At 35.8% G+C, this 14,968-nt stretch overlaps 1 protein-coding gene across 1 annotated transcript; it reads right to left on the minus strand.

The window, feature by feature from the left end:
- Nucleotides 1-718: 718 nt before the first annotated feature.
- On the minus strand, nucleotides 719-12,773 carry LOC135225777 (flotillin-1-like). Its single transcript, XM_064265243.1, has 10 exons — nucleotides 12,710-12,773; nucleotides 11,716-11,806; nucleotides 11,020-11,163; nucleotides 10,042-10,161; nucleotides 9,039-9,254; nucleotides 8,509-8,589; nucleotides 7,038-7,144; nucleotides 6,171-6,381; nucleotides 5,624-5,788; nucleotides 719-4,625 (listed from the first exon to the last, which is right to left on the minus strand). The coding sequence occupies exons 1-10, from the start codon at nucleotides 12,760-12,762 to the stop codon at nucleotides 4,599-4,601; spliced, it is 1,215 nt and encodes a 404-aa protein (XP_064121313.1). The 5' UTR covers nucleotides 12,763-12,773; the 3' UTR covers nucleotides 719-4,598.
- Nucleotides 12,774-14,968: the final 2,195 nt, after the last annotated feature.

Raw genomic sequence — 14,968 nt, forward strand, 5'->3', positions numbered from 1 at the left:
TTTTCTGTCCAGTTTTCTAATCAAAGTGTCTGTAGTTCGATAAAGTTTTCCATACATATCTTGCCTTAATGCGTGTTTCCAATCAGCGGGAATCAAATAGTTGAAATTACGTCGGGCTTTTTCCAGTTCTTTAAATTTCTCCTTTTCCTCCATTTTCGCGGCAGCAATGTGACGTTTTAACATCATTGAAGAAAATTCATTAAAATGATGTTGATCGTATCTTCTTATGCGGCGTGGTAGCAATGATTTAGGTAACACTTGTTCCGCCAAGCATTTTTTCAAGAATTTCAAGCGAATTCTGGTAGAATTCTGGGTACAATTTGTTCTCAAATTGTACCCATGTTTATGCTTGTTTGGAAAGGTTACTCATTCTACAGGTGTGTCGGATTCTGGGTACTAATCTCCTTATAATCCCTATCTGTCAGTTATACGACCTTTCCTGTAGTACCCTCAATTTCTCATGTAAGTCAGTTTGTCTGCTGAGTAAAGGACGTTCAGTCGAAAGATCTTGCAGAAACCCCGTTGTTTTATTTTTCCTTCGTGGCTTATACCTTTATTTATGTATATATAAATATATATATATATATATATATATTATATATATATATATATATACACATATATAGATATATATATATATATATATATATATATATATATATATATATATATATCTACAGGTGAAAAATAATAGACAAGGTGTAGGTCCTGACCGGTTTCGGCTTTATTTTCAAGCCATTGATAAAGGACTGATACATAGTATTAGAATTCACAAATATATATACTACAGAGACAGTACTGACGAACATACGCACAACAGTTTGAGACTGCAGATCCACCCACAGGCAGGTGTCAAGGTAGGAGTGGCTTTCAAAAATCATTTGGCTAAAATTTACAATAAATTCTCAAGGGATACTACCGATCAGGGTACCCAACAGATAACCAGTCCACACCTGACAGGTGTCAGGGAGGCGGGGTTGGACATCTCATTACCACTACTGCCCCCTTACTGTGTTTACAAATATAATAATCCTAGTTCCGTACATTAATAATGCCTACCTTAAAATTTAAACAGTTTACAAATTTCTTTTGATATTAAAGGATCAAGTTTATACATTCCTTGACTGATGTTCATGTTATTATTGTAACTTTCTTTTATAAAACTAGATTCAATGATATTCCTTTCCATTGCATTATTAGAACACACAAGCTTTTGTGCCCCTTCCCAGTTAATAGCATGATTGTTCTTACTAACATGTACAAAAATACCACTATTTCCCTGTGCATATCTCACACATTGTTTATGTTGTTCTATTCTTTTTTCTAGTGCTTTCCCCGTTTGACCAATATAAAAGTTGTCACAAGACTTACACGGAATTTTATATACACATCCTTTAACATTGTCGGGGGAGTTCTTAATAAGTACCTGTTTCATTGTTTTTAAAAACTACATTAACACCAAAATTCTTCAGATGTGGGATATCTTTCATATTATTATTATAAGGTAGTACAAGCAAATTTTTGTTGTTGTAAGGTTCTTTTTTATTTTGATACATGGTCTTTTTTGCCGCTTCTAATGCATTGTTTAGTACACTATCTGTATATTTCAATTTCTTGCCTGTATTCCGAATTTTATCTATCTCCTCATCTACATATTCTGGGCTACATACCCGTAGTGCTCTTAGAAACATAGATGCAAACACTGATCTTTTTACCTTATTGTTTTGTCCAGAATAGAAATGTACATAGGAAGAATTATTAGCAGGTTTTCTGTAAACACTATATTTAAACCCACTACTATTTCTCCGTATGAGGACATCCAAAAAGGGTAGGCAACCATCTTTTTCCATTTCCATAGTAAATTTAATTGATGGTACTAATTGATTTAGCCTGGCAAAAAAGTTATTTACATCTCGTTCTCTGGCCATACACAAATTATGTCGTCAACATATCTAAACCAAGGTACATTGCATGGAATTATATTGTTTAAGATTTCCTTTTCAAAAAATTCCATATATAAATTACTTAGCACTGGAGACAGAGGGTTTCCCATTCTATCGGAATTATTAGAAAACAAACAGCTGGATATTCCATTTTCAAAAAACACCTTAATTGAACTGATCTAATTATGAGTAAAAGACTGTAAATTTGAATTCAATGGAAAATTTTACTCTCAAAATTTTGGTATGGCAATGGTACCTTAGTAAAACATCAGTTAAATTGGTCGTAGGCAGTTGACGTTACATAACTTGACCAATAAATGATTTCTTATACAATATCCAATATTCAATACCTAAAGTTCCTATCTCTTGGTTCTCTTACTTTAATTTCAGATTTTCAATTATGGCACTCTTTAGGTCTAGAAGTAATTATGTGCTGTACCTTACAGTATATATTATATATACATTCCTTGCATTGCAAAACCTACTTTCCTTTTAAATAAGTAATTTAAAGACAGTGATCGCGCTTTTATAAGCTAGCCTTGGCCTAGCCGCGGTTAGCCTAGGAAAAAAGCTAATTTAGAAATATATATATATATATATATATATATATATATATATATTCTAGTAAAATTAGAATTAATAATTTTTTCATATAAAAGTATATATTACATTAAACACAAATTTTACAAAATTATACACTGACAAACCGATCCACAGTAGTAGGCCTAGGTATTCATGATCAAGGAGCATCATCAAAATATAAATTAATACCTTTATAATGCATGTGTATATTATTTAAATTTATTCAAATTCATTTATTTGAATAGTAACCTTTTACTTTGTTTCAAGGTCGCCCTCCTTCCTGTATGATATGTATTTGATAAGTAATATTGTCAGGAAATAAGTTGTTTGCTGTTTAAACCAGGTTCAGTGTTTGCAACATTGACAAAGTTCTTGAGTTTAAATGTCGTTTATTGTTCAATCAAAAGGGTTTTAAAGGTAAAATAAATGTTATTACTTTCTTATTAAGGAAGGCAAATAAATTGTCGATTCGTAACTCTTCTTAAATATTTTCTTTAGCGGTGAAATTAACGAAACGGTGGTTTAACTGCCGAACTATCTAATTCGCTTGGTATGGGATAAAGTACCAAGATCACGCTATATTAGTTTTAATTTTTTAAAATTGATTTGATATTAAACCACGTATCATTATTATGCTTATATAATAAATGTTAATGGTTTCTTCTACAGGAAATGATGTCTGGCTTCTAGTTTTTTATTATATTAACTACGTAAAAGACTAATTTAGTTTGTCAGTCATAGAGACGAAGGAGAATTCAAACAGAAAGAACCGGTAGACTATAAATTCGCCTTTATCTGTGTCCGGTTAAAAGACTTTTTTTTATTTTGTGGTGAAAATAAGATAATAAATTATTTATTTGTGAATTAACAGACGTCTTCGCCCTCCTATAGATGACAAGGTAAGATACCAGATGTTGATTTTATAATTAATCTGAATCGACAGGTCTCTAATTATACGGTCATTTTCGTTAAGGTTTAGATATTGTTATTGGAATTAAGCCGAATATTTTGAATGGTTAAAGTTAGCGTTTATTAACAGATAGGCCTAATTATATTCCTTTTAATTAGCTAACGTGATAGGTCTATAAACCATTTGGTTCCTCTGTGAATGCTTATTAACTTAAAAAAATAATAGGCCTACAATATTCCATTAGGTTCCGCAATTATTTTTTTATTCCGCTAATGAGATAGGCCTATATTCCGTTTGGTTCTGTTGTGAATGCTTATTAACTAAAAATAAGCCTATATGCCATTAGGTTCCGCAATTATTTTTTTTAATTAGCTAATGAGATAAGCCTATATTCCATTTGGTTCTGCTGTGATCGTTTATTAACTAACAAATCCTATATTCCTTTTAGATCTGCTATGAAAATGTTAGCTAAAGGATATAGGCCTGTATTCCTCAAGGTTCCTGTAGGCCTATATTAATTAACTTAGAGATCATTTAAGCCTGTCCTGAAGGATTATTGTTCTTCTTAAAATATATATTGATGGTCAAGGGTTTATCTATGAGACTCCATTAAGAGAGAGAGAGAGAGAGAGAGAGAGAGAGAGAGAGAGATAGACGCAGTCATCATTACAGGATTAGGTTTTCATTTGAAGGTTATATTCATCTAGTGCCATATAATGTTTTAATAAAACAAGTGTATATCACAAGTTGTAAGATGGAAATGACTCCATTGAGGTGCTCATTTTTTTAAAATTATGCCAAATCTAATGGTGGTGGTTTTTTATTTATATATTTACTGATCCATATAGCCTAACATTATATTTAGTAACTTATTCTATATTTAATGCCTGTAGACAATATATCATATAGAATTTGCTGAACTTTTATAATATAACAGAAATACATTAATCAGGAACTCGTTGTGATAAACATAAGTCTACCTTGACTTTCCACAATTGGTTTATATGACTGATTAAGGGTCGTAGACTCATCAAGAAGATAGACTTACGGGTCTATAGTTTGATTCTTTCATGACAGTTTAATGGTTCCAGATGTTTAATCTCTTCCTTTTTATCTATATCATTTTACCTTTTACCATTTTTGTCTTGCCGCCATGATTTTCTTCAGTGGGGAGGAGTTTCTTTCATTATCTGTAAAAGGAAGAAAAACGAGAGATTTAAAAAAAAAAAAAAGAATGTGGTTATGATAGAACACAGCCATTGGAGAAGTAGTTAGTACTATAGTACTATGCCTCATCTATTTAACTAGGAAAGGGTCATTGAATCTCTCTAGTTGACATTGAGACCTATTTCTCGTTATTATGGCGAATGGAATTGGATCTTGGGAGCCATTAACTGCCGGTACTTTAGTACGATTTTGTTTAACTTTGATTTTTTGTACCTTTTCTTAACACGTTTCTTTTATTATAAAGTTTACTTTTGTTATATTTGTTTTGTATGACTTTTGCCTTTTGTAATTTTGCTATGATCTATTATCAACATTTGATTTGTATAAAATTTGCATTATAGTTTGGCATTTGCTTTTGTATAAATTGGGTTCAAATTCTTTTCATGTATAATACTTGCTTTTCATTACTTTTTTATTTTTATTTATTTATTTATTTATTTATTTATTTATTTATTTATTTATTTATTTATTTATTTATTTATTCTTTTTTTTCCTGGAATTATTTGAATTTTGTAGGCAGGGACAGCAGCATGCTGCTACACTCCATTTGATGTGTATCAATAAACTTTTTTTAATTTCAAATCTAGGGTAAGGCTGGGAGATGATGAGGTCATTCAGCGCTGACTAAGAAAATAAGAGTAGTAAAACTGTTTTAAAAGGTGTGGTGAAACAATTGCTATGAGAGGGTGGAAAGTGAGACGGTAGTACCACAGAAACAAATAAATGGGGTTGCAGCTAGGGGCCGAAGGAACGCCACAATGAACCTAAATGAATGTCTACAGTGCACTGCTTGAGGTGCACTGACGGCAGTAATCCTCTACGGAGGGAATAACAGACGAAAGAGAAAGAAAATTAGCCTTTTCACATCCAAAGGTATAAGTTTAGGCCTATATGAACGGCGAACTATATATATGAGGGTTAAAGGTATTGGTGAAGATACCAGGGCATCCGTCATAATTACCTTCAGCAGGTCGATGCCCGTCATGCCCCTGACCAGGCTTGGTATGCTGGATGCCACGTCTATGACCTCGTTGGTCAGTTTGACGGCGCCCACGGCTGAGTCGCCCGTGGAGACCATCTTCACCGATTTCACTTTGGAGAGGTTGGAGCCTACTTCTCTCACAAGCTGGAATTTGGAGATGCATAGATGCTCTAAATATTGTGTATGTATATCGGTAAAAGTTTTTTGTCACAACATATATATATATATATATGATATATATATATATATATATATATATATCTATATTATATATATATATATATATATATATATATATATATATATATATATATATATACATATATTGTGTGTATTTATATATACTTTTATATATTGTGTGTATTTATTTATATATTTAATTTATATTTATGTGTATCTATATATACTTTATATATATTTATTATAATTGTATACTATTATATATATATATATATATATATCTAATATAAGAATATTATATATTATATATTACAAAACTAACAAAAAGATCGAAATCCTAATACTCCCTAGGCAGCGTGTCGAGGTACATGCCGAGCATGGCTGCCTTTCTGTACTCGTCCCAAGCTTCGGCTTTCCTGTTCATGACGTAGGCTTCGGCCTCGGCTCTCTTCTGCACGAGGAAGGCCTCGGCCTCGCCCCTCAGCCTGATGGCCTCGGCTTCCGCTTCGGCTTCCAGGATCGTTTTCTGCTTCTCCGCTGCAGCCAATGTTTCCGTTCTGTATATATTATTTACTATATTTTATTATATCTGTTAAAGTATATATATTTCAAAGTAGTAATTATTTACGGATCATTTTTTATCTCATGAATTATTCTCACACGGTTGTGTATTTGCAAGAGTTAAATAACTATATATAAGATTATTTTATCTTAATCATTCTGGGATTGTCGAGATATCGTACATCGATGGAGTAAATCTGCGTAGATTCAAACTGAACAGAAAACTCGGAAATCCAATATTAATTTCTTTGGTTCCCTGAGTCACACATATGGGCTCCTTTTATTAGATATATATATATATATATATATATATATATATATATATATATATATATGTATGTATATATATGAATGTCTTTTTACTGTATTACAAGAGCAATATGAAGATAAAAGGCACATAAAACATATTTTAACGTTGCAACCAGTGCTCGAAATATAGGGTTGCAATGTTAAAATAGTGTTTTGATGGGCCTTTTATCTTACATATATATATATATATATATATATATATATATATATATATATATATATATGTATTGGGATTTTTCCAGGAAAATGCAGTGAACAGGCCAAAGAGAAGATAAATAAGTAGGCAAAAAAAAAATGGACGCGGTTGAGTGTAACTCTGAAACTTTATACTTTTCCATCTTACTTGTACTTTTCTGCGTCTGCTACCTGCTTGACTGCGGACTGTAGTTGCTTCTCTCTGCGGAGGGTTTCCTGTTCCTCCAATGTGACCCTTTCCCTCCTGTCGATAACCTGTCGAAAAAGTTGTTTTGTCATCCTTTATGCTAACAGTAATATGAAACTTCATCCTAAGTAATAATACAGAGTCCCAGAGAGTTCAGAACTTCAGAGGGTCTCAGGTGGTCCCTTACGACGCTCCTGATTGGCTGTTGATAAGCCAATCAAGAGGGCTGGAAACTCTCAGTCTCTCTCGAGAGAGTTCACACAGGCAGGACGTATGCTCCATCTCTGCTGAGGGATACTTTTGAAAGATGTATCCCTCAGAGAGGTGGAACATACGTCCTGCCTATGTGAACTCTCGAGAGAGACAGAGTTTCCGGCCCTGTGATTGGCTTATCAACAGCCAGTCAGGAGCATCATGAGGGATTGGCCTAGACATCAGATGCACGGTTGATGTGACTCTACTATAGCTCCTTTGTGCGACAGAGGTCTTGAGGGACTAATCTAAATGGCTTTGATAGTCAGTTGCCTGCATAATATTGCCTTTATTGCTTGTCCGTCCCAGCGTCTGTCAGTTTTGTTACCTTTGGCAATGCAGAGAGCAAGAATGATGGAAGGGTATATCTGTAGGCCTTACAAATGAAGCCGAAAGTGAAGGGACAAATGCATTTACACAGAGAACCATTAAGATTTTCACCATGTCTAGTAGACAAATATTAGTTATGTCAGGCTGCCCTGAAGGTGCAACGCTGGCTATTTGGTGCAATTTGGTGTAAATTTGCTAAAATATGGCAAATTCTCTGGATTACTGGAGGTCACTTCTGACTTTACCTCTGTTATAATTTGGTAGCCGAGTATACGCAGATCATCATTTCATCATATTATTCAGCATAACATTTAATAGACACACCATTGCATTGCACTTGCAGACTCATAAGGATGGGTCGAAGGATAGTTCTTAATTAAGAGGTAAACACTGGAGCTAAGCAAAGTTAAATATGCTGGACACCTTCATAAGAAAGAACGCAGGTGTTCTGTGTTTCAAATGAACGCCGCCCTATTCTTTGGAAGCTTGAATTTTAAGTGAGTGGCCCCCTGTGGGCTTGTCCCACATGAATACGGTTACATCATCTGAATACTAACGAGGATTATTTCGTATAGATATTTCCTGTGTTCCTTTAAGAAAACTGGATTACTCGCTCCTTCAGAAATGTCAGAAAAACAATCTGTTTTAAAGCATGCACGTCACCTTTGCGTCACGGAACCTAAAAATGTAACTATCTTCAGGAACTGTAATGTTTCGTAGCAGTACTTCCACCGTGGAAGTTTCTAATCATTTGTCATGAAGATGGTTCATTAGCAATCCCATGATGGAGGCATGACGGTGAAGCACCTGGGTTACTGGGAACAGTAATTAGAGAAAAATCGATTCTTACCTCAATCTCCATCTTTTCGTTCATATTCTTTTGCTTTGCTTTGGCAGCCTGAAGTTCGTAGGCATTCTCTGCCATGGCTCTCTGTTGAAGGAAGAAAGGACAGTGATGATAATGGAAGATGAAACAGATCATAACATAGGACTATTTCAAGAGAACTGGAAAACTTCTTAATAACGGTGTCATTGCACTGAAAGTTAATGAATGCCCTTTTCCCTTGGCTGCCAATGACTGACATTTCCATTCCTTGTCCCGTTTCCAATCTTTGGAGGCAGCTCTGTCCTAAATCTGACAACCCTCCATCTTTCAGAAAGGCGTTATCATTCCTTTTCGGGGTTGAGCCACCACTCTTTAGTCTTTAACCTCACATTGTTATTCTAGTTTCTGAAGGCCCTGGGCTCGGCAAGATCACCAGGTTGCTCAATGTGTTGGTCATATCGTAGGCCTAGGTCACCACTGGGTTGCTCACATCCTAGGCCTATGCTTTAAAAGAAATGTTAAGAGAGGAGACGTGACCAAAAGCTCATTTTCACCTGAGAATAGACCTCCTTCTCATAATCTTCCTTCTTGCACAGGAAGTCCAGCTCGGCTTGCGCCATGAGGGTCTTGTTGGTGAGCTGGGCTTCGACGAGCTTCTCTCGGGCCAGTGACTGCACAATTCGTGCATCTCTTCTGGCCAGGGCTTCTCCTATGCGCGCATCCCTGTGAATCTCCGCTATCCGTGACTTGCCCAGAGATGACAAATAGCCCTGATGGAAAGATAGGCAAGAGCTGGATTTAATGACGTACTACCAACTTGGTCATCATGAAGTGTGAGATGAGAAATTGGACTCAATATATTGAATGAGATACCGAATGAGATATGTACTGACAAATTAAGTCTATTGTAAAAGCTGGGAGAACCTCTTAATAATTTTTCCAGAATATAAAGTAGGCAATATGGTTATTAAATCATTAAAATAGTACACAGTATACTTATACAATTGCTTCAGTAGTTACTTGTATGAATAAAACACAAATGCACTGAAACTGGGAAAAGTGAAAGAGAAAGGTAAAAAAGCTCGTACTCAAAACTGTTGTCACGCTAGCCGGCTTTATCTGCCATCTTTGCAGATGAATACACACTGCCAAATACCCAAAACTGGTGCAATTTGAAGTTACCCAGAGTTTGTACTAGCGTGATACATTTACCTTTCATGTGCGGTTTCTGTTTTACTTACCAAATAACCATAATACTTTCAAAATGTATTTGAGTAGCTAACAACTAATTGCAAGAACACAAATTTGACACCAGTACAGATAAACGACTAAAACTTTGCACGAACAATATAATTTTCATCTCAAATGCAACAAAATATAGCAGCATTTGACTAAAGGTTACCAATTTTTATCAAGATCACAGCAAAATTTTAAGCACTGCATCTGGTGAAATTTTTGCAAGAAGCTTGGCAGAATGACCAGAAAAAGTTAAAGCTAAAGCCATAAGACTTGAGAGTGTGATAAAGCGTTTTAAAATTACTTCAGCCCGTAGCCTACCAGATTGTCATAGACTTCGTGGATGGTGTAGGACAAGATCTCTACCCCGAGGTTAACCATGTCATCTGATGCACTTTCGATCATGCGAGTGTTGAAGGCCTGCCTGTCTCTGTAAATATCCTATAAACAGGGTGTGGTGTTACATAAACATGGTTAGGGGTCAAGTGCGGAGTGAGGCGTTGAATTTTCAGAAGAAAACCCAGCTCTAGCAGCTTGTTTTGCAGTCAGAATTAAGAGCACATAATTTTACAATTCTTCGAACGCGCTTTGTTGTGGAATAGCTTGCATAAAGGGCATTGAATGTAACATGATTGGAAAGGCACTTTACATTAGAACCGTGCAAAAATAAGTGATTGATTTCTATTCTGCTATTTTTCATGAATTCATTTAAACTTATATAACGCCTCATTTAAGCACTGTTGAGTATTTTTAATTAATGCACTTTTTGGGGAACAGATACTGACATATTGTATGTAAATGGAAAGTTTTGGCACTGTACAAAAACAAGCAGTGTACATCTCAAGCTGTAGTACATTTTAAGTTCTCAAGTATCGTGGGGCAAAAAACTGCCAACGTCAGCAATTCTGGAATGTATCACAAGGCGTCCAAACTAAGATCAGCATGTCTACTCAAGTCCCATTTTCCATCTGCTGTAGTCTGTTTCCTCACATATTTCTCTATATGCAGACACTTCCTTACTTACGAACATTTTGAACATTCAGAGACACAAGCAAACTCGATCCCTTTTGCCACCCCTAAGTTCGAATTTTGTTTTGGTGGCCTATTCTGTGTATACAACACTGTATGTACAGTGTATTGTGTTTTAGGATGAAAAAACTTGTCCGTAAGTAGGGTGGTGTACCCTGCGTTAAAAGGATGTTTGCTGTATTTTCTCCCAAATTCGAAATTTTCCACCAAGTGATGCCTATATGCTCTCAGCAACAATGTAAGGAGTATATTCTTCTTCCCTAGACTCACCTCAACGGTTGTCAAGCTCACGGCGCTCCTCTGGTGACCCTCCAGTGTTTCTTGGATCAGCTCTATGACTGCTATCTTGCTTTTGCTCAAGAAGTTGCAACATGCGCGTTCAAGGAGCTCTTTGCTCTGCGTGCTAATTTTCACCTGTCAGAGATGAGGCACGAAAATTGGGTGTTTTTTTTTTTTTTTTTTTTTGCATAGTAGAAGTTCGCTAATAAAATGTTACTAAAAAAGTATCTGGACCTGTCGATCAGAGATGATGTACAAAACAAAACTGTAGTGCTTGCATAGCAGAAGTTCCTGAGTGAAATATGAAATGTCTGTGAAACACTTTTTAACATTGATTTAACATTTTTTTGATAATTCCCCATATGAAATGTTGCTTTTGCCAGTGATTCAAAGGCAGGTTACTATTTCTGGAAGAGAGCAAACCACTCATCAAAGCATTTCTACAATAAAATGGACGGTTGAATATGTTTGTAAGCTCAGCCTAAGAGTGAATATAGGCCTAGAGTTGCAACATCTGTATACTGCATGATCTCTTTAACAGGATCGTAGTAAACAGCAGACATCAAATGAGCGGGTTTAGAACTTTGAACTTCATGTAGAACTAGGTGAAATATACATACATGTACGTTTTATAACAGCAGAATGAATATACAAACTGTTCGCAAAGAAATTATGGTTTCACGATACCTGAGTAATGCCCGTCACAGAGATGAGGACGCCCTGGGCAGTGTATACGTCAGGTGTGGGGATCATTATTGTCATGACGTTGAGTGAGATTCTGGCGGGAAAAACAAGAGAAAAATGCACCTATAAGTTTCTTCGGCACAAGACCACCGAAAGTATTTCTATCTCCCGGTGGCCTCAGTATACAAGGCTGCAATTTGGTATGTTTGATGATAGGAGGGTGGATGATCAACATACCAATTTGCTGCCCTGTAACCGCATTAGTTTTTAAGGTCTGAGGGCGGACAGGAAAAGTGCTGACGAATAGACAAAGCCGACACAATAGTTTTCTTCTCAGAAAACTAAAAGGAGGGAGAGGGAGAGAGAGAGGGAGGGAGAGGGAGGGAGACGTGACGGGGAGATGAGAGGAGAGAGAGCGAGAGAGAGAGAGAGAGAGAGAGAAGAGAGAGGCGGGGGGGGGGGGTGGGCGGGGGGGGGGGGTGAAAACCCCTTAAATAAGTAGTCTTACAACAAACACCAAATGTATAAAAGAATGAGTGATTTGAAACTCATACAACTAATTTACATTTTACATAAAATAGTGAATTGTTTGCTCAGTTATCTTGAGTTATATTGTAAAACGTAACTGTACGTAGTAAATATTGGTTTTCTCTTACGGAAAACCTGCTTGAGGCTGTGCAGTGATTTAAGACTATTTTGATCTATGTAAGACTGTGTAAGGATATCAAAATTTTTGTTGGGATGACTGCACAATTAATGCTTTTGAGGAGGATATTCATCAACGATATTTATTAAATTTTATTATTGTAAGTTTTTTATAAGACCTTAATAAGAAGCACGCTATATGAGATTTTCCAGCAATGGAATTCAGCAATGACAAAGTTCCGTACGAAACCTTACAATTATATGTTTGCCATCTTATCGGACGATATCATGCATCGCTCAAAATAGTGTTATAAACTTACATACTTCAAAGGCATGAAAACTGACACCATACCTGCTGCACTTTTGTAAACCAGGCCAATAGAATACTCTTCCTCCAGCGATCATAGCGGGTTTCTTTTCCCAGAAATACCTTGCCAAAAAGTAAAAAGAAAAGAAAAACATTTCGTTTATTCATGGTCTTAGTAACTACAGAGCTGCTGTGATTGCAAATATATGAAAATAAGAACGGGGAATTCTTCATCTTGCGTCTCCCTACCACAACATGACGCGAATGTAATATGGTCTAGTCTATAGTACTAATATAAAGGATAGTGATCAAACAAGGCTATACGGCCCTTGCTGGACGACAATATAAGCGTAGAATATAATATATAAATGAGAAAACATTGCTCTGGTATAGTCAAACTCGGCCATTTAGCCTGGATTTTCTGCACAGGTGCCACAATTCAATAGATACACCACGACAGTGAATAACGAAATGTTTACGATACTTTTTATTCTAACAAAATATATGGTTACTCTTGTCTAATAATAAAGCTTCATTTGTTTAAGAATGACTTAAGTTTTTGATGGGAAAATTAATGTTATTAAAAATGTTTTCCTGAGCTTACATTTCCAAGAAAAACACATTCAAAATTGCTGAACTAAAGCATTTGGTCAAAGAAGCTTTAATTAAGCACTTTGACAGCGGAAAACTGGAAGCAGTTGAGCGATTTATAGTCATTCGTCATTAACAATCGTTGAGAGCTCAGACGACGATCGAATCTCCTGATTGTAATCACTATGGAGAGGATTAGGCCTATACTGGGGAAACCTCTTTTAAAAACAATGAAAATTACGCACCTAGACTTTTACCGCCATGGTGGTGTAGTAAAAAAAATTCAAAATGAGAACAAAGATCAGTCAGAGAGAGAGAGAGAGAGAGAGATAGAGAGAGAGCGAGAGAGAGATTAGAGAGATGAGAGAGAGAGAGAGAGAGAGAGAGAACTCCTCAGCAATTCACGGAAAAGGAAGCCATAGTAACTTTATTTACAAGACATCCTTCTCGATACGAGACGAAAATTGCTAAGCCTACATTGCGTAGTTCGACATGCATTCACAATTCACCTCTATAGATATTCGTTAGCGAAAAGAAAACGTATTATTTCTAGAGATGGAATGACTTTTTTTTATTAAAAGCTTTACTTTTTTTTCTTTTTATCCTACGAGCTACGACAGATATAGGCAAGGTTTTGGACTGGTGTCTCCGGTTGTTTGTTGGTTGGCAGGCTGGCTCTCTCTCTCCTCTAGGTCCTCTTCTCTCTCTCTTCTCTCTTTTCGCCTTTATCTTATCTAATATATCTATCTATTTATCTATCTCTCTCATCTATCTACTCTTCTCTCTCTCTCTGTTCGTTTCTATTATATTAACCATTAACCACGTTTTTCTTGTTTTCTTGGGCCCTTCGCCAAATATGAGTCGTCCTTCCCACTAGATTCATAAAGCTTTTTCCCTTTGAGATTATAATTCGCGTACTCGTCAACAGAAAAAACAATGACCCTCTCTGCATAATTTAGAAATTAAAAGAAGAACAGGAATGAATAATCGGTAACTGAGTCCATAGTACGACGACGAGATGAACAACTCTTAAAAAAATGGATGCAAACTCATCCAAATTGCTGAAGAAGAGTTGGTCTTTCTCCCATATTTTGCATGGCTTTTCATTATTATTATTATATTATTATTAGCCGCTTATTAAGCACCATAGCGGTATGCTGGTGTTTCATGTTAACCTTTCTTCCGGGTAACTCAAATAAATGATTTTAGCAACTCGAATAACGCTATTATTTCCAGGACAGTGTTCTAGGATTTGTCGTCTTAATCTCTGCTGGTTAAGCATAGAATTAATCCAGTTTAATCTAAACCACCCAACGACAGATATACGAATTTTGTAGGTGTCACATTGCCATTTTAAGAATCCACACATGATTTTTTATTGAAATTTAATTCTCCTAAACAAAAACCGAGAATGCAAAAGCTTATTTCTCGTGGAATATGAAACTTTTGCCATGCTTTTGAATACTGTCAATCCGTTTAGTTCCTTTGGATACTCACGAAGAAATATGAACTCTATTCTCTTTTGGTTCACTGCGCATTTCCGACATTTTTCCCATTCTAGACTAATTTATATAGGACGTACTAGGTCTTTCCCCAGAATTGCTCAGCAGCCCTTTTGCACCACTTTATAGCAGTCCTTTCTTTCTCTTCAGTGTTGGAGTGTGTATATCTACCCCTACAGTAAAAGTGTTTAATTGTTGATTGACCTTATGC

The sequence above is a fragment of the Macrobrachium nipponense genome, chromosome 13 (genome assembly GCF_015104395.2).
Source record: "Macrobrachium nipponense isolate FS-2020 chromosome 13, ASM1510439v2, whole genome shotgun sequence".
In the NCBI taxonomy this organism is placed as follows: domain Eukaryota; kingdom Metazoa; phylum Arthropoda; class Malacostraca; order Decapoda; family Palaemonidae; genus Macrobrachium; species Macrobrachium nipponense.